Source organism: Mesoplodon mirus (assembly GCF_964341445.2).
Source record: "Mesoplodon mirus genome assembly, chromosome: 1".
In the NCBI taxonomy this organism is placed as follows: Eukaryota; Metazoa; Chordata; class Mammalia; order Artiodactyla; family Ziphiidae; genus Mesoplodon; species Mesoplodon mirus.
The window spans coordinates 232,577,535-232,597,571 of NC_138976.1; the positions used below are offsets into that span (position 1 = coordinate 232,577,535).

At 38.5% G+C, this 20,037-nt stretch overlaps 1 protein-coding gene across 4 annotated transcripts in view; it reads left to right on the forward strand.

The window, feature by feature from the left end:
- SPOCK3 (SPARC (osteonectin), cwcv and kazal like domains proteoglycan 3) overlaps nt 1-13,819 on the forward strand; it is a gene marked incomplete at both ends in the record, with an annotated part of 376,097 nt that extends 362,278 nt beyond the window's left edge. For all 4 annotated transcript variants that reach the window (XM_082618565.1, XM_082618566.1, XM_082618567.1 and 1 more), the window contains 3 exons: nt 8,267-8,329; nt 11,098-11,235; nt 13,656-13,819. In XM_082618565.1, coding sequence (XP_082474691.1) covers nt 8,267-8,329; nt 11,098-11,235; nt 13,656-13,819 — 365 coding nt within the window. The remainder of the gene's footprint in view (nt 1-8,266; nt 8,330-11,097; nt 11,236-13,655) is intronic.
- Between the last annotated feature and the right edge of the window lie 6,218 nt (nt 13,820-20,037).

The following is a 20,037-nucleotide window of genomic DNA, read 5'->3' on the forward strand; positions in this document are numbered from 1 at the left end:
CTTCTTGGATCGATCCCTTGATCATTATGTAGTGTCCTTCTTTGTCTCTTCTAGTAGTCCTTATTTTAAAGTCTATTTTGTCTGATATGAGAATTGCTACTCCAGCTTTCTTTTGGTTTCCATTTGCATGGAATATCTTTTTCCATCCCCTTACTTTCAGTCTGTATGTGTCTCTAGGTCTGAAGTGGGTCTCTTGTAGACAGCATATAGATGGGTCTTGTTTTTGTATCCATTCAGCCACTCTGTGTCTTTTGGTGGGAGCATTTAGTCCATTTACATTTAAGGTAATTATCGATATGTATGTTCCTATTCCCATTTTCTTAATTGTTTTGGGTTCATTATTGTAGGTATATTCCTTCTGTTGTGTTTCTTGCCTAGAGAAGTTCCTTTAGCATTTGTTGTAAAGCTGGTTTGGTGGTGCTGAACTCTCTCAGCTTTTGCTTGTCTGTAAACGTTTTAATTTCTCCATCAAATCTGAATGAGATCCTTGCTGGGTAGAGTAATCTTGGTTGCAGGTTTTTCTCCTTCATCACTTTAAGTATGTCCTGCCACTCCCTTCTGGCTTGTAGAGTTTCTGCTGAGAGATCAGCTGTTATCCTGATGGGGATTCCCTTGTGTGTTATTTGTTGTTTTTGCCTTGCTGCTTTTAATATGATTTCTTTGTGTTTAATTTTTGACAGTTTGATTAATATGTGTCTTGGCGTATTTCTCCTTGGATTTATTCTGTATGGGACTCTCTGTGCCTCCTGGACTTGATTAACTATTTCCTTTCCCATATTAGGGAAGTTTTCAACTATAATCTCTTCAAATATTTTCTCAGTCCCTTTCTTTTTCTCTTCTTCTTCTGGAACCCCTATAATTCAAATGTTGGTGCGTTTAATGTTGTCCCAGAGGTCTCTGAGACTGTCCTCTGTTCTTTTCATTCTTTTTTCTTTATTTTGCTCTGCAGCAGTTATTTCCACTATTTTATCTTCCACCTCACTTATCCGTTCTTCTGCCTCAGTTATTCTGCTATTGATCCCATCTAGAGTATTTTTTATTTCATGTATTGTGTTTTTAATCGATGCTTGATTCATCTTTAGTTCTTCTAGGTCCTTGTTAACTGTTTCTTGCATTTTGTCTATTCTATTTCCAAGATTTTGGATCTGGGAAATAGAATCTTGGATCATCTTTACCATCATTATTCTGAATTCTTTTTCAGGTAGACTGCCTATTACCTCTTCATTTGTTAGGTCTGGTGGGTTTTTATCTTGCTCTTTCTCCTGCTGTGTGTTTTTCTGTCTTCTCATTTTGCTTATGTTACTGTGTTTGGGGTCTCCTTTTTGCAGGCTGCAGGTTCGTAGTTCCTGTTGTTTTTGGTGTCTGTCCCCAGTGGCTAAGGTTGGTTTAGTGGGTTGTGTAGGCTTCCTGGTGGAGGGGACTAGTGCCTGTGTTCTGGTGGATGAGGCTGGATCTTGTCTTTCTGGTGGGCAGGTCCACGTCTGGTGGTGTGTTTTGGGGTGTCTGTGGACTTTTTATGATTTTAGGCCACCTCTCTGCTAATGGGTGGCGTTGTGTTCCTGTCTTGCTAGTTGTTTGGCTCAGGGTGTCCAGCACTGTAGCCTGCTGGTCGTTGAGTGAAGCTGGGTGCTGGTGTTGAGATGGAGATCTCTGGAAGATTTTCGCCGTTTGATATTATGTGGAGCTGGGAGGTCTCTTGTGGACCAGTGTCCTGAAGTTGGCTCTCCCACCTCAGAGGCACAGCACTGACTCCGGGCTCCTCAATTTGGGATGATGTGTTGTCTATTCATGTATTCCACAGATGCAGGGTACATCAAGTTGATTGTGGAGCTTTAATCTGCTGCTTCTGAGGCTGCTGGGAGAGGTTTCCCTTTCTCTTCTTTGTTCTCACAGCTCCTGGGTCTCAGCTTTGGATTTGGCCCCGCCTCTGCGTGTAGGTCGCCGGAGGGCGTCTGTTCTTCGCTCAGATAGGACAGGGTTAAAGGAGCAGCCGCTTTGGGGACTCTGGCTCACTCAGGCCGGGAGGGAGGGAGGGGCACGGAGTGCGGGGCGAGCCTGCAGCGGCAGAGGTCGGCGTGACGTTGCACCAGCCCGAGGCGCGCCGTGCGTTCTCCCAGGGAAGCCGCCCCTGGATCCCGGGACCCCGGCAGTGGCGGGCTGCACAGGCTCCCGGAAGGGCGGTGTGGGCAGTGACCTGCGCTCGCACACAGGCTTCTTGGCGGCGGCAGCAGCAGCCCCAGCGTCCCACGCCTGTCACTGGGCTCCGCGCTTTCAGTCGCGACTCGCGCCCGTCCGTGGAGCCCCTTTAAGCAGCGCTCTTAATCCCCTCTCCTCGCGCACCAGGAAACCAAGAGGGAAGAAAAAGTCTCTTGCCTCTTCGGCAGCTCCAGAGTTTTCCCGGACTCCCTCCCGGCTAGCTGTGGCACATTAGCCCCCTTCAGGCTGAGTTCTCGCCGCCAGCCCCAGTCCTCTCCCTGCGCTCTGACCGAAGCCCGAGCCTCAGCTTCCAGCGCTGCGCGCCCCGGCGGGCAAGCAGACAAGCCTCTCGGGCTGGTGAGTGCCGCTCGGCACCGATCCTCTGTGTGCGGATCTCTCCGCTTTGCCCTACCCAGGTATGTGGGGAGTTTCTTGCCTTTTGGGAGGTCTGGGGTCTTCTGCCAGCGTTCAGTAGGTGTTCTGTAGGAGTTGTTCCACGTGTAGCTGTATTTCTGTTGTATCCGTGGGGAGGAAGGTGATCTCCGCGTCTTACTCTTCCGCCATCTTACCCGGCTATAAACCACTTTAAACAAAGTTTAAAAAGTAGATGATTGGATTTGTTAAAATATTCTAAATCATACACACACACACACACATGCACAGAGACACACACAAACTCATACACACTCACATACACAAACACACACTTGTTGACTTAAACTATTCCATATGTGCTTTTTAGGTGACTGAATACCCCTAAAAAGTTTTGCCCTGGTTTTAATGACTAGTATACCCTTAAATCATTTACAGCAGGGGTCCCCAAGCCCCAGGCTGCAGACCAGTACTGGTCAGTGGCCTGTTAGGAACTGGGCCATACAGCAGGAGGTGAGCAGTGGGCGAGCGAGCAAAGCTTCATCTGTATTTACAGCCGCTCCCCACTGCTCACCTTACCACCTGAACCATCCCCCCCCCCCATAGCTCCCATTACCGCCTGAACCATTCCCCCCCACCATCCATGGAAAAATTGTCTTCCATGGAACTGGTCCCTGGTGCCAAAAAGATTGGGGACTGCTGATTTACAGAATAAAAAAGTAAATCCAGGTAAACTACCATAAAGAGACGTGGTCTTTTGTTCTGATGACAAATGTTATTTTAATTTTTCTTTGATTTTTATGATAGCATGTCCAAGTGTTTATACATGAACATTTTAAAATATTCTGAATAACTCTGAATGTTTCTACTGCAGAAATGAATATTTTTGCCTTAAAACATTCCTAGATTTTGCAGTAATATTCGTAGAACTGATTAAAGGTCCCCAAAAGATTCTGCTTTATATACTTTTCATTTATTATTCTTGATACTTACTTCCAAAGTATCAAAATCTTCATAGTCACATGAAGACATCCTCTGAGATCATTTAATACACAGTAGAGATAATTTAGTAAATGATACCTGAGCTGGTTAAATGATTATACAGCTTCCCAAATGCTTAGGAGAGTTTGGCTAATTCCATTCATTAATATGCTAGAAAATATTACAAAAGCTCTATCAGGGTAACTGACTATGGAGTTAGCTCATTAAGTAATTTCATGGAAAAGAATAAACATTAAAAACGTTTTTTCAAATGTTTCACCTTATAAAGAATGTGTTTTTCCTGTTTATTCAATAAAAACAACAAGTTCTTAAGTTTATTATAATTAGAGTAGTATATGTATGTATGTGTGTATGTGTGTACATATATATATAGAGAGAGAAGGAGAGAATAATGTATAATGGGGTGTTATTAATCCAGGTTGACTTAAAACTGCAATCAGGACTATAGTTTTATGGTTGTTGGAAAATATCTGAAAAATAAAGTAATAGTGTTGTTTTTTAAAAAAATACCTTTCAAAAATAAAGTAAGGTTAATTTCAAAAGTTTAGTAAATGAGGTTGAGAATATAAAATTTCAGGCAAGTGAAATACTTGCAGTTTTCCAAGGGAAAAAAATTGTAACCTAAAAAAAGTTTGTAATTAGTTAAAATGCATATCTGTTTCTATGACTGATTTTCTGAAATCATGACAATTAAGCAACACAAAATGGATATGATTGTGGTTTGTGTGATTTCATTCTAATTAGTTATAAAAGAACAAGTAGGAAAAATATTAATTCGGGATTTCTGTTACCTTAGGTGTTAATAACTTACTTTCATAAAATATATTTTAAGCCCCTACTCAAAAAAGTACCTCAATGTATTAGTTGCTATTTCAGTTAAAGTCCTGTTGTGTAAGATCCAGGAAAGAGAAAGTAAATTAACATTTATTCAGGCCCATGTCGTCTTTTGGGCACATAAAATCATTTATCCCTCATATAGCCCTGTGAGAATGTAACGATCTCGTCCACAGCTGAGGACGACACTTAGTGATCTTGAAGTCCTTCATGTTACAGAATGAGCGCAGGGACAGGAATCTGAAACTTCTTTCTGCAGCAGCTGTACCTCTTATTCTTTTTTTAATTTTATTGACGTCTAGTTGATTCACAATGTTGTGTTGATTTCCACTGTACAGCAAAGTGACTCAGTTATAGATATATATAGATATAGATGTGTACATTCTTTTTCATTTTCTTTTCCATTATGGTTTATCTCGGTATATTGAATGTAGTTCCCTGTGCTCTACGGTAGGACCTTGTTGTTTATCCATCCTGTATATATTGATAGTAGTTTGCATGTCCAGCAGCTTTACCTTTACATTCAGACTTTGCGAAGTCCTCATACATAAAATGCTGAGAGACGCCCCTAGGCAGCTTGCTGGCAAATCCTGTTCAGGGCAGGACCCCGGCCAGTGATACACCCGATGGGACGACAGTGAGAACAGTCGCATCTTTCCAGGTCGTGTATGCCTTCCAGCCACAGGAGGAAATGTCAGCACGGGCGTCATCTGCATTAGTTTTACAAAGGATATTTTTCTTTAATTTAATGAAAGATATTAAATACAGGCAATGTTGTCCTTTGGTATTATGAATATTTGAAATTTGCACAAAGGAAACCTAATAAAGTTATTTAAGTATATCCATCCTGTGGAGCCTGTGAGAGGCTCCATGAAGGAAAGGGATTGGGCAGAGGCCTCCTGAGAAAGAGGCTGAGCTGGTCCGGGTGCCCCCCCTGCAGGGAGGTGGCACCGCCTGCAGGTGTGTGTGGCACCCACTGAGTCACTCACACACCTCTGCAATGTCTACTTTTTTTGCAGTTTTGACGTCACATTGTATCTATATAGTTGACAGCTAATAGAAGTATACTCCCTAGAAATAACTAGTTGTGTGTATAGAAAGAATACCTTTGTATATTAGTTGTAAACATAGAGATATTTCCTTATTTATTTTTCCCAGTGACATTTTATTCAGTTCAAAATTGTGTGGGAAAATAAAAATGAATTATCATTGCATTGACAATTATCCATTCATAATATAGATAATGTGTGAATGGTTCCAATATAAGGCTTTGAGGTTTTAAATTCAGAATGCAAAACAACGAACAATGTTAATTTTTTAAAAAACAGCATTTTGAAATTAACTAGTAAAAGATTTTAATTCTTTTTTTTTCTTATTTTTTACAACTACTGCTGGGAATAATTACTTGTAAATTTAATGATTACATTAAAGCCTATATTTTATAACTCATGATTTTCATACAATTTTAAGCATATAAAATCAGAATTTTCCATAAAGTCAAATCACCATTAGATTGGGGAAAATAAATCTTGTGTATAAACTTGTGCCTAATCGTGTCCAAACCTTCATGCACTTTGCCACCTCACTGCCCTTTCATCTACATCAGTTGTTTGCAAGAGAGTTTAATGACAGGTAAAATCTCAGTCACGCCCTCCGAGTGTACCTGAGTCAAAGGCCAGACAGAGCACAGGATAGATATTCACAATCCAGTACTGTATGTAGCGGAACAGCCCGATCTGTCATGACTTCTCTCGAAATCTGACAGGTTCCCCTGCACACAGCTTGTGGCTGCCCCAGGTTTATTCAGGGAGAGTCAGACTCGGACGTGCCTGATTTCGGGCAATCCCACAGGAAGATAAGAGAAATATCACTACTACTTACAATAACTGTCCCATAGCAGTGAGAAGAGTTGCTTTCAATGCAGTATTGAAACTTCAGCTAGAACCTTTCCCCTTGGTTTTAAATGTCATATTTGGAGGTCAGTAAATTTTAGGTCTACTCTATAAGCCCATATTATGCAACTTCATTCCTATTCTGTTAATAATGTAAGACTCACAAATTATTAGAAAAAAACAAAGGGGTCAGTTGAGCCAGTATCAGTGTGAAGTAGAACAATAAGGTAATCAGGTTTTTCAAGCAAATTACTTTTTCTTCATATTTTTGATTCCTCCAGGAAAAGCTTTATTGGCCTGACATATTAAACTGTAAAATACATACTAAGTTGTCTCATTGTCTCTTTCCACTCTGCTGCTTACATGCAAATTTAATAACTGAATATTGTGAGCTTGGTTTGGTAAAAAATTCTTAAATTATTTGAATTATATTTTGCCTTTTCACTAAAAAATTGTAGTGGAGCAAGTACTAGTTTATTATTTTGCTGTTTCAGTAGTTTGTGATACAGTTTTTATATAGCAAGTATTAACAGCAAGTTTTTACAATAAGAGTCTAAAGTACATTGAACTGTTTTCAGATAAGAATATGTATATATATATATATATATATATTAGAAAATATATAATTAAATATAATAATATAAGCCAAACTATATTATGTCTATTTAGAATTTTATACTTCTCTGAAACTAATCTCCTTCTAAGTGGTTTTAAAGAGTTTGAAAAATAGGCATATACTTATTTCCAAATTGGTTTAATGTTCTAAGTTTATCTTTTAAAAGATGGCTTCTCAGAAATTATTGTATATTACATCCTGTTTCCATATTGGGTATATACTGCAAACATCTGGGTGAAACTGAAAAGACTGAAGCCTGTCAGTGTTATTCAGTATCAAAATATATAACAGTGTCTCTGAATAACTTGGAAGCATTCACATTTTCCTAGATTATGTTTCAACGTGAAGCTGTTTCTCTTGATCGTAGAAACTGTTTTAAATGAGGGAAAACAAAATCAGTTAGTTTGGGAAGCAACCTGTCAGTTGTATTTACATTAATGAGCTGATTGACCTTTTAAAAGTCAATGAAAAGAACCATTTTCCATCCTATAAGTATTTTATACCATTCTCCTTTCTTTCATCCAATTCTGTCATTCTTAGGAAATTAAGATAATCAAACAATAAGTAGAAAAGCCTCTCTATAGAGAAGTAGACATAAATGTAGATGTAGATGATGTAGTTGTAGGTGCAGATGTAGATGTAGATGATATAGATGTAGATGTAGGTGTAGATGTAGACGTAGATGATGTAGATGTAGACGTAGTTGATATAGATGTAGGTACAGATGAAGATGTAGATGATATAGATGTAGATGTAGATGATGTAGATGTAGGTGCAGATGCAGGTGATGTAGATGTAGGTGTAGATGTAGATGATGTAGATGTAGGTATAGATGTAGATATAGATGTAGGTGCAGATGTAGATGTAGATGATATAGATGTAGATGATGTAGATGTAGGTGCAGATGATGTAGATGTAGGTGCAGATGCAGATGATGTAGATGTAGGTGTAGATGTAGATGATGTAGGTGCAGATGCAGATGATGTAGATGTAGGTGCAGATGCAGATGATGTAGATGTAGGTGTAGATGTAGATGATGTAGATGTAGGTGCAGATGCAGATGATATAGATATAGGTGTGGATGTAGATGATGTAGATGTAGATGACATACATGTAGATGTACATGATGGTGCAGATGTACTGTAGGTATAGAGGTAGGTGTAGATGGATGTGTGTGTATATACATGTATATGTATACATATATGTATCTACTTGTATGTGTCTCCATAAGTAAAACAGTTGATATGTAACGTGTCTTCTAAAGCCTTGTAAATCTAACTAAGGTTTGGTAACATAGAAATCGCCCCCTCTTTGTTTACCTATTACCATTGAGGTGACATTAATGCCGTTGCAGACCCACCTTGCCAGACGGAGCTTGGCAGTATTCAGAAGCGGCTCGGGGTGAAGAAGCTCCTTGGTGAGTTGTGGATCACTCTCTGACACCTTTACTGCTTACGTAAATAACCCTGGGGAAACAGCAACACAAAATCGATATTTATCAAAAAAACGTGGACCTCACTAAATTTCAGCAACAAAATTTATGACGTTTTTGAAAGTCATTAGTCTTACTTTTATCTTACCTATTGAAAGATATGATGTCTGTTTTATTACCCTAATATAATGCTCATTTTGAAAGTTATTAAGTAAAAAAATTTAAACAATGCTACAGGTAAAGCAGCAGAAACTTTGGTTCTAATTCTGTGGTTGACAGTTCACTAATTGATGGTATGTATGTATGTAGAGAGAGGGAGGGAGAGAGAGAGAGATGGTTAAAAGCATGAGCTGAGTTCCTCAGGTAAATTGGAACAGATTTTTTAGTTTCTCATCAGCACTTTTTATAAACTTACTTTTACTAAGTAAATGTATGTATTAGATGATACCTAGATACATAGATATTTCCAAATTTCACCCAAAGCCTTGAAATATTAGAATGCTTGGCTATTAACTGATTGTTAAACTATTACATATGATTATTTTCTTTATTTTTGTCAACATACAGTTTTTCAATACACTCTTTTGGGGATAATTTTAGATTCAGAAATTTTACAAATACAGTAGAGTCTCCATGTATCTTTCACCCAGCTTCATCTAAAGTTACCATCTTACCATGTATAGATTAACTATCATATATTTATCAAATCTAAGAAATTAACATTGCTATGACCCTATTAGTTAAGCCTCACACTTTATGTGGATTTCACCAGTTCGTCCACACAAGTCCTTTATTCTGTTTCAGCATACAGTGTAGAACAGCACATAGGCAACATTTGTTGTTGTTGTTTTTCATGTATGTTCATGCTCTTGTATATTTAGTGAAACATAATTTTATGTTTTAGATCTGATTAATCTGTATTATGATATGTTATCTTTGTAATTACAATACTGTATGTTTATATGAGAAGATTTTTCATATTCCTTGAAGATTCACAGTTTAAAATAAATAGGCTAAATTTTTTAATACAGCATTTTAGATGTGAAGCCACATCATTAGATAAAAGCTACAATGTATCACATTTCTTTTAACTCTGTTACAAGGTGCACCTTTCCAGCTCACAGGTGGAAACGTTACCTTGGTACCTGGGTTTGTTTCTTTCTACAAATCGAAGTTCATTCATGTGCAGTGGGAAAAGCCATCGACATTCAACTGGAAAATATCTTCGACTTGGTCAAGGTCTATTAGTGACAAAAAGCTATTAACATCCAGGCTTTGATTATTTGATGTTACATAAAATGAAAACATATTTAGAGCCCAACTGAGAGGAGTCACCTTTATTCATCTTACGTAATAAAAATGAAAGTCATTACTAGAGACACTGACCCTTCAATCTTCCTTCTGAAATGGGTAGGAAAGCGTCCTTCTCTGACAGTCTGGCCACTGTTATGCGGTAGCGGGTGCGATGCATCCAGGCTGCATGCTGTCTTGGTGTCTGCAGTTCTAGGCTAATTCCTAATAATGCTTTTCTGCTTCCAGAGTGTACTGGCAGAGACAACAAATGAAATGGCCACACTAACTGTCCATCTTAACATTTTTATGTCAAGTATGTCAAATTATGGTATTTTTTAAGAGGTAGAGATAATAATGTTGAAAATCTTCCTTATCTTTCCTGCTATAAATCCACAGAAGGTGTTCTCGAGTTTCCCATATTGGTGATATCCGGTCCACCTCACTGAAAGACCAGAAATTCAAATCCTTCAAATGAATTATAATTTTCAAACTGAATTGATTATTTATATATCAGAATTTTGAAACTTTTTCAAAGGGTTAAATAATGATCGCATATTGTTGCAGGACTAAATGGAACAGTCTCATGTTTTATCTGTTTATTAGTCATTGTTTTTCCTTTTTTCTTTCACCAAGTAACTATAGTGTGTCTGGTCACTGAGCAGACAGTTGGTCAGGAAAGACAAGAAAATTGTCTAATCTCCTAAAGCCTACACTGTAGTGTGGGAGTGTTTTTTGAAGAATGTGAATTCACCTCTCAATTATTACTGCACACTTATCGCTAGCAGTGTGCCAGGTACATGTTAGATATTATATTATGAAAGTAAGTGTCTAGCTTCCCACTAGACTGAGTGTGAGTTGTTCGTATAACAATCAAAATCAAGAGAACCGGAAGTTCCCAATACAGAGGGTACCGCAGAGTAGTGGTGAATGCATGCAGTGAGAGACACACACGATGGAAGAAATATATCAGAAACCCTCCAGCCTAACAGAAGGGGGTCACATTTCAGTCCAGTTTTCCATTGCAAGAGGGAGGGAAGGAGAGGGATTCCAGGTGAGGAGAAGATGCATAGAGAGATGAAGCAGGACTGGATTTGTAGAAAACAGCTTGATGTGGAAAGAGCTGAGGATGCATGAATGAAAATTGGGGGAAATGAAAGTCAAAAATTGGCAGTGATGAGACGGTGAAGGGTCTCATATGCCCTGCTGAGTGGTCTGGGTGACTGATTATGCATGGCGTTCATCAGCTCTAATTCTGTATATTGTACATCCGGAAACAGCCCCCTTTGCAGAGTGATGAAAAAGACAAGACAGTAAATTTGCTCAACAGAAGAAATGCAAGGACTTCACTATGACAGCGCCTGCTTTGTTCTACCTGCAGCCGGAGCTCGTGTGTGTGTGTCTTGAGTGAGTCAGTGCGTGGTTGGTGACTCTTGTTCCTACCGCATGTGCGTGTCTCACAGGACAGTACGTCCCCCAGTGTGACGCAGATGGTTACTACAAGCCGACGCAGTGCCACGGCAGCGCTGGGCAGTGCTGGTGTGTGGACCGATACGGAAGGGAAGTCGTGGGGTCCAGGAGGCGCGGTGCAGCGGACTGTGGTAAGGAGGAGGGCCGCGCGTGCCACGATTTCTCCCCCACAGGATAAGTGCTGGAGAGTCGCATTCTCTGCCTGACTCCATGCAAACCCTACGGAGTGTACTGGGCGGGGGCACAGGAAGGCTCGCTCCTAGCATGTTAGAAAAAGTTGTATAACTAACAAGTAGAACTGCATAACTTAGATATTTTAAGGAAGAATAATGAAAGGTGGGCCGCTTTGACTCCTTCAAGTACGGGAAGGATGTCGCATGCCTTCTGTGTTCCTCTCGGGTGAGGCAGACTGTGTCATCCATTCTGCGCCCTGTCACCCGGCCCTGGTGGGTGCCGTGTCACCACACAGCACCCTCCCATCTGTGTGCCTTTGGAGAAGGTCACTCAGGGAGAACACGGGAGCACCAATGAAAGAAAAAGTAACTTTTTAAAGTAAGGGTCCATAAATTGCAGCTGTGCGAGCATGTTTCCTTATGTTTGGGTGAGAAAATATAGTTTTAATTGTTTGAAGGGTAATTATAATTAATATTCTAGTTCTTTTTCTGAGCATGCATTTTATATATAAACCTAAAAAAATAATATTACAGTTAAGTTGAGCATAACATACACACATTGTAAAGTTTTAAGTGTGATGTCTTTTGTCTTTCATGAAATATTTTTTTTTGAATGCAGGTTTCAAGTGAGTATTTCTGTTTGTACTGTGGAGAGTTTTCACTGTACACACACTGTACACATTTAGCTGTACACACACATGCAGACGGAATTCACTCACACACACACACACACACACACACACAGAGACGGAATTAATGGATTATGTTTCAGCTAATACAAATGACCAAAGTGTAAACAAAGTACTTGGTCAGTCTTGTATTTCAGAAAATGTTTAGTTTTCTCCTTTATGCAATTTTTAAACTGATACACTGTGACTTTTTAGAAATAGATAAATGGTAAATGGTATAAAAGCAATCGTGTTTAATGCTTAAATGCCTGTTCTGCATTTATTTATTCCACAACACTTTTAATAGCGTGGTTTTGGCTTTCGGCCAGCGTTTTCAGATTCCGTAGGATGGAGTGCAGTACTCAATAGCTACATTACATACTTGTTACATGTGGAGAACACAGCTTTGTAACACATAGTTTGAATGAGTTGCACTATCAGTTATTTCAGTTATCCGTGATGGATAAAGAATTTCAGGTGTTTATTTTATAAATAATAATTATATGGAGATGAATTCAATAGGTGACAGGGAAATTGTTTTGGGAATGTGACGTGAGTTTTCTCGGCATGTTGAAATTATTAAGAAAATACAAGAAGTAGAAGAGTACAAATAACATTTTCTCCACAAAAGATACGATCTTCAGTGTGTTGTATTGTGAAATCAATCAGTTCAAAGCACTGGATGACATTAATAGGATTTGCTATAATTAGCTACCAAAGAATTATTAGACCAAAATATTAGAAAGGGTAGAAAATAAACACACTGGTACTAGGGGAGTTGGGAAATGATTACATTCTGAGACATGTGTGCATTATTGCCTCCATAGTCATCATAAATTTCTAAACATTTTTTAAAATACCTACTGGCTGTGTTAGTTTTCTGTTGCTATTGCAACAAAATCCCTCAAAGTTAGTGGCTTAACCCACACAGATGTCCAGCGTGGGCTTCCCCAGGCTAAGGTCAGGGTGTCTTCAGGGCTGGTTCCTTCTGAGGCTCCCTCCCGAGGACAGTGTTTCCTGGCCTTGTCCTCTCCCAAGACCACTCACGTTCCTTGGCCCAGGGACCGTTACCCAGCTTCTGAATATTCTTCTGTAATCACACTGCCCTCTGACTTCATCTGGAAACAGTTCTTTGATTTTAAGGATGCAGGTGATCACCTGGGCCCACCCAAGTTACCCACATTACCTGTCAGCTCCAGACCCGTGATTTAATCACATCTCCTGAGCCCCTTTACCATGTAAGGTCACATAGTCACAGGTTTCAGCCATGAGCAAGTGAACATCTTTGAGGGGCAACTATTTTGCCTCCACACTAAGAGAAGAAGTTCTCAATTCTTTGTAAAATTCAAAGTTTGACATGGACTTTATAAAACCTGGGCTGAGCTCAATATTACTGAACTGGAAATCTTACATATCAGACCTCAGCAACAATTCTGCTTTTTAGCACTGTGTATTTTGACAAATGATAAAGAATGGATTTTACCTTATTTTTGTTAAGAAAGCTAAAGAGCAAATTAAAAGTTTATTTTATTTATCTTTAAAAAAATTTTTTTCTTGGAGTATAGGTGATTAATCATGTTGTGTTAGTTTCAGGTATACAGCAAAGTGACTCAGTTTATTAATTTCCTCAATTTTCATCAGAATTTTCTGACCCTCAGAAATTATCCCAACACTCAGTCACATAACATTAATGTTTACTTTTTTCCTAAGCTATTGATTTTGAGATCTCTGGAGATTTTGCAAGTGGAGATTTCCATGAGTGGGCTGCTGATGACGATGAAGATGACATTATGAACGATGAAGATGAAATTGAAGATGATGATGAGGATGAAGGGGATGATGATGATGGTGGTGACCAGGATGGATACATCTGATGGATGAGAGCTGAGAGCAACAAATTCTACGTGTCTTTTATTTACCAAGTGATCCCCTACTGAGGAGTACCTTCCTGCCCCAAAACAAAATGATTCTAAAACTCACTTATATTTTGTATAATTATTTCAAATATTGCAACTAAAGTCATAGAACTTTATGTTTAGAGAAGTATCATTTACTTTGAGTTTTTATATGAAAAAGAGAACACATATGGAGTCTAGCCAGACAAGAGAAAATTATGAAGAGCTACTGATCTATGTAAGTCTGCCACAAACAAAACAACCAGTGCTTGTGATATTTTTTTGGGAGAAATTCTAAGTTGAATCTACAATAACATATTAGTGACCTGGATTCTAAGGATTTTATAAAAATATGCATGACCTTAATTGCAGTTTCCAAGTAGACTCTTCCCAGAGCTGGAGTGATTTAGAGGTGAGTGAGGGAATAGCACAAAGTGAGAAGAACAAAGTCATCATCCTGGAGACCTCCACCATGTTTGTATGTTTTTAGTTATGAAGTTTTAGTGATGTTTTTAGTTATGAAGTTATTCTGGATGTGACCCGATACCTTACAAAATGGCCAATAGGGAAAAACCGTGGATTTTGAAAGTTAAAAACATAGTTGTCCTTTCTAATTCTTGTTTTAATTTAGACAGCAGTCTCATGTTGATTTGTTTGATAATCTTAACCAGCATGATTTCTTTATCTTTCTAGGTTTCTTTATCTTTCTGACCAGCAGCTTAGGGTGCAGAACTTAAAGTAGAAAGACAAAGGGAAAGATTCTCTTAAACCGTATTTTTACAAAAAGTTTGTCATTTGCCCCAATATCAAACTTAAAAATCTTCATTCTTATTTTATTTTTTATGTTAGATAAATATTTGCATTTAATCTAAGAATTATGCCATTTTTGTTACTAGTGTCGAAACAGAGAACATACTGTATGGTGCCTTGCAAAATAGAAATAGAAGGTTTCAGCATGCATCCCCACATAGGACATTAGGCCATAGATAGGCACACCTGATCACAAATTAATACCAGTCCTGGTACTGCTGCTGGAATGAAGAAAATAGAATACTTCCTTTCTTTTTTCTACTGTTACAGAGTTACCATGTGGACTTGTTTATGATTATTGTGTGGAGTAGCATTTAATATTTAACTGCAACAAAACTTACTTTAATTGTTGTATTTAAGTTAGCATGTTAATTAATCATGTAGCCCTTCTGGTACACCATTGCTTTTAAGGATATCAGACCTATGGTTTTGTGCCCATAATAAAAGTGGAAAACCCTGTTGGGTGTTACACACTGGTGTCACCATTTAAACAGTGGGTCAGCTGGTATCCCAGTATGCAATCCACTGAAATAAAGTTGTTGGATTCTTTCCATTTGATTTATATACACTAAGAAAAAAATCTTTAATGTTAACTTTATGTAATATTTAAGGTAAAATGCATTTTCTTTTTTACTGTTTATGTATAGTTTACAAAATAAAGAATCTTGCAACCTAATTAAACTGTTCCTTAATGATTTTCTGGGGTATAGATAGTAGCATGCAGGATTCTTAATCTGTTTCTTGATTTTTAAAAAGTATACATCACAAAGTAGCTAGAAAAGTTTTTTTTTAATTTTGAGTTTCAAAGTCAGAGCTCTTGACATCTTGCATATTGTTTTATTAGATACGTTTAACAATATTTTTTGTCAGATTGTTTTGTTTTCATTTGTCATATCATTGCAAAGTAGATCATTTCCTTTGTTGACAGTGGTATTTTTAAGCCCATTTTTGTGGTATTATACTTAACATATTTAGCTAAATTTCTATAGCAGCTGCATTTTTTGAAGAGTGACAGAATAACCTTATCTGTATAACAAATTATAGAAATCACAAAATGTAACAAAAAAACTCAAATGCTGTATAGAGGTTTAGCAAATGAATTTAAAGTAACAAATATGGTGGTCTTCTAGTGAAGCTGTTTTTTTTTTAATTTTTATTTTATATTGGATTATACTTGATTTACAATGTTGTGTTAGTTTCAGGTGTACAGCAAAGTGATTCAGTTATACATATATCTATTCTTTTTCAAATTCTTTTCCTAGTTTATTACAGAATATTGAGTGGAGTTCCCTGTATTATACAGTAGGTCCTTGTTGATTATCTATTTTATATATAGTAGAGTGTATATGTTAATCCCAAACTCCTAATTTATCCCTCCCCCCTACCTTTCCCCTTTGGTAGCCATAAGTTTGTTTTCTAAGTCTGTAAGTCTGTTTTTGTTTTGTAAATAAGTCCATTTCTATCATTTTTTTAGATTCCACATATAAGTGATATCATATGATATTTGTTTTTGTCTGACTTCACTTAGTATGATCATCTCTAGGTCCATCCATGTTGCTGCAAATGGCATTATTTCATTCTTTTTTTATGGCTGAGTAATATTCCATCGTAAATATGTACCACATCTTCTTTATCCATTCCTCCACTTATGGACACTTAGGTTGCTTCTATGACTTAGCTATTATAAACAGTGCTGCAATGAACATTGGAGTGCATGTATGTTTTTGAATTATAGTTTTGTCTGCATATATGCCCGAGTGGGATTGCTGGGTCGTATGGTAGCTCTATTTTTAGATTTTAAGGAACCTCCAGACTGTTCTCCATAGTGGCTGCACCAATTTACATTCCCACCAACAGTATAGGAGGGTTTCCTTTTACCCATACCCTCTCCAGCATTTATTGTTTGTAGACTTTTTGATGATTGCCATTCTGACTGGTGTGAGATGATACTTCATTGTAGTTTTGATTTGCATTTCTCTAATAATTAGTGATGTTGAGCATCTTATGATGTGCCTCTTGGCCATCTGTATGTCTTTGGAGAAATGTCTATTTAGATCTGCCCATTTTTTGATTGGGTTGTTTGTTTTTGTGATATTGAGCTGCCTGAGCTGTTTGTATATTTTGGAGATTAATCCCTTGTCAGTTGCCTTGTTTGCAAATATTTTCTCCCATTCTATGGGTTGTCTTTTCGTTTTGTTTATGGTTTCCTTTGCTGTGAAAAAGCTTTTAAGTTTACTTTTAGGCCCCATTGTTTACTTTTGTTTTTATTTTTGTTACTCTAGGAGGTGGATCCAAAAAGATGTTGCTACGATTTACATCAAAGAGTGTTCTGCCCATTTTTTTCCTCAAAGAGTTTTACAGTGTCCAGTCTTACATTTAGGTCTTTAATCCACTTTGAGTTTATTTTTGGGTGTGGTGTTAGAGAATGTTCTAGTTTCATTCTTTTACTTTTAGCTGTCCAGTCTTCCCAGAGAATGGGAAGAGACTGCCTGATTCCTCCAGCTCCGTTTTTCTTTCTCAAGATTGCTTTGGCTATTTGGGGTCTTTTGTGTTTCCATACAAATTTAAAAAATTTTTGTTCTATTTCTGTGAAAAATGTCATTGGTAATTTGATAGGGATTGCACTGAATCTGTAGATTGTCTCGGGTAGTATAGTCATTTTAACAATATTGATTATTCCAATCCAAGAACATGGTATATCTTTCAGTTTGTTTGTGTCATCTTCTATTTCTTTCATCAGGGGCTTACAGTTTTCGGAGTACAGGTCTTTTGCCTCCTTAGGTAGGTTTATTTCTAGGTATTTTATTCTTTTTGATGTGACAGTAAATCGAATTGTTTCCTTAATTTCTCTTTCTGATCTTTCGTTGTTAGTGTGTAGAAATGCAAGGGATTTCTGTGTATTAATTCTATATCCTGCAACTTTACCAAATTCATTGCTGAGCTCTAGTAGTACTTGTTTTCGCTCCCTCGGACTGCAGCATGAGTCCCAGTAAAGCTTTGCCTGAATTTGTGGTCTGGCCTCTTATCAATTTCTGTGGATTAAAGCATCCAAGAACCCGGCTTGGTAATTGAAGAGGAGGCAGGCAGGCTTGGGATGGAGGGAAAACGTGGGGAAGGAGAGCAGTTGATGAGCAGAGCATGAGCTGGTGAGAACAGGAGAAGGATCGGGGCCAGACTGGGAGGCTCCAACATGCCATGTCGAGCAGTTTGGAGTTATCGCAGAATCTTTGGGGAAATCATCGAAAAACGTTTATGAAAAGAAGTTACAAGACCAATTTTGTGATATAGAAATTGCCATGTATGGATCTATGGAGAATAGACGGGGTGGGGAGGGTGGTGAAACTAAAGACATGGCCAGAGATTTTTAAGTGGTGGCCTTGTGTAAAAAAGATGAGCTGGGGCAAACGTGTTTTCTTTCTCATGAATTTGGGAAATTGAAGGAATTTACCAGTTACAGTGCAAGCTGATGATGGAAGGTGAGAATGGCAACCAGACTTAGGAGACGACAGGCTCAGTGAGATTGGAGACAGAGAGTCATCTGTTGAGTGAGGAGGAGCTGTAGGACCCAGGGAAACAAGATGTCCATGTCCCTCATAGAGCATCAGGGTGAGATGTGCACATCTGCTACCCTGGCCTCCAGACCTAACTGGCCTCCAGCCCCCAGGGGCTCTGCTCTGTCCTGGATTCTTTCCATGGCTTCAGGCAACATGCCTGTCTCCTAGACACTTCCTGTGTGTCCTTAAAACAATCCACCCATTTGGGAACTTGAGAGTTTCTGCTCCTTGTAAACCAAGTATCTTAAAGCAGGTGGTAGGTTGATGGCCATATGTTATCAACAGGTCACATGAACGTCATACAAGCAGTCATACAGGACGAAGTATGGACCATAGGACATGGAGGGTGAGATTACCTGAAGGAGCAGGAATGTTTTAAAGTTGCATGTTCTGAAAGACTGCATACTTCAGCTACAGGGAAATTGTTCGCTCTATTCCTGCATTTCAGTTTAGGGCAGCAAATTCAAACTGTTTGGCTTGAGAAAAGCACCTTAGGATGTTTCCAAATGAAAGATGTTATCTTAATATAAAAGGCTATTTTTCAGTCTTCGGTATCATATGTTTCTCTTTTAACAAGTTTAGCTGCTTCCGGGCAATAACATCTGTTACACGAGGCAAGGTGTCTGACGTGTCTCAAGATTCCTGTTCAGCGTTTTATCTTGTTGAGATCCCTGGCTCACGGTTATTTGGGCCCTGTGGGAAAAGGGATCTTGGGTGACAGAATGACAAATTGAAACATTTGACAATCTTGTAGCAGTGTTGGTCCCTTTGGGATCTGAGGTCAGTAGAATTGTGGTGATCCACTTCAAGGTGCAGGGAAGTACATCTGCAGATGCAAGTCAGTGATAGATTAGAAATGTAGTTTTCAATTTACTGTGCTAACGCGGGTTGAAGGATGTGATGGAGGCATGAAGGGTGAAAGCAGAGGGCCTTTCCTGCATGTTCTGTGATGTGGGTCAGGCGGAGGGCAGTCACAGCGGCCGCCACCCCCCAGGGACAGCGTGGTCCAGAGTTAAGCCCTGGAGCAGAATCCCTTCACATGCTTGGTACTTCCGGAATCCCAGCCGCGATCCTTAGTTTCCCCAGCTCCTAAATAAAGTCAGAGCCCTGCTTTCCTTGCTTCAGAAATGCCTAGCACTCTGAGTGAAGCAGACGCTTAGCTGTTAAGTGGAAGATTGTTGTACTAACCACACAAAGCTCTGAAATAAGAGGGCACCATCTCTCCTGGGTACATTTGACAGGATATGCCAGACCTAGATTATGCAATACTAAAATTTAAGTTACTGGCTATTACCTCAAGGAATTACCTGGTTTGAAACATGATTTGAAACGCATGATTTGTGTTTGAAACACAAATATAAAAACTGAAACTGTGTAGTAGTTGAAAATTTAGATGTTCTTAAGAGGGAGACTTTATATATAAAAGAGGATATTTTAAATAGAATGATAAATAGGATAAACAGGATACATTTGAATTTGATAAATGATAAATAAGATTTTAATGAGTATTAATTAAATTGATTTTAATGGGTCATTTTATTATAACTTGATACTGAGAAAAATAAAATTCCAGTAGAGAATTGGTGCATCCTGGAAAATATTTGTGGCGGAGGTCGAACTGTCCCAGGAGGATTCAGAATGAGTGCTTTTCACCTCTGCCTTGGTGGCTTTCTTTGATTGACACACTTTAGACTGAGTATTCTTTGAAATTGTTTGCAAATAAGTTGTGCTGATCTGGGAGCCCATTGGTCTTTTTAGATATGTGTATTTCCTTTTTAATCCACCTATTTTCTGCTAATGTGCACTTTTCTCCATCCGGAAGGCACCCTGCCT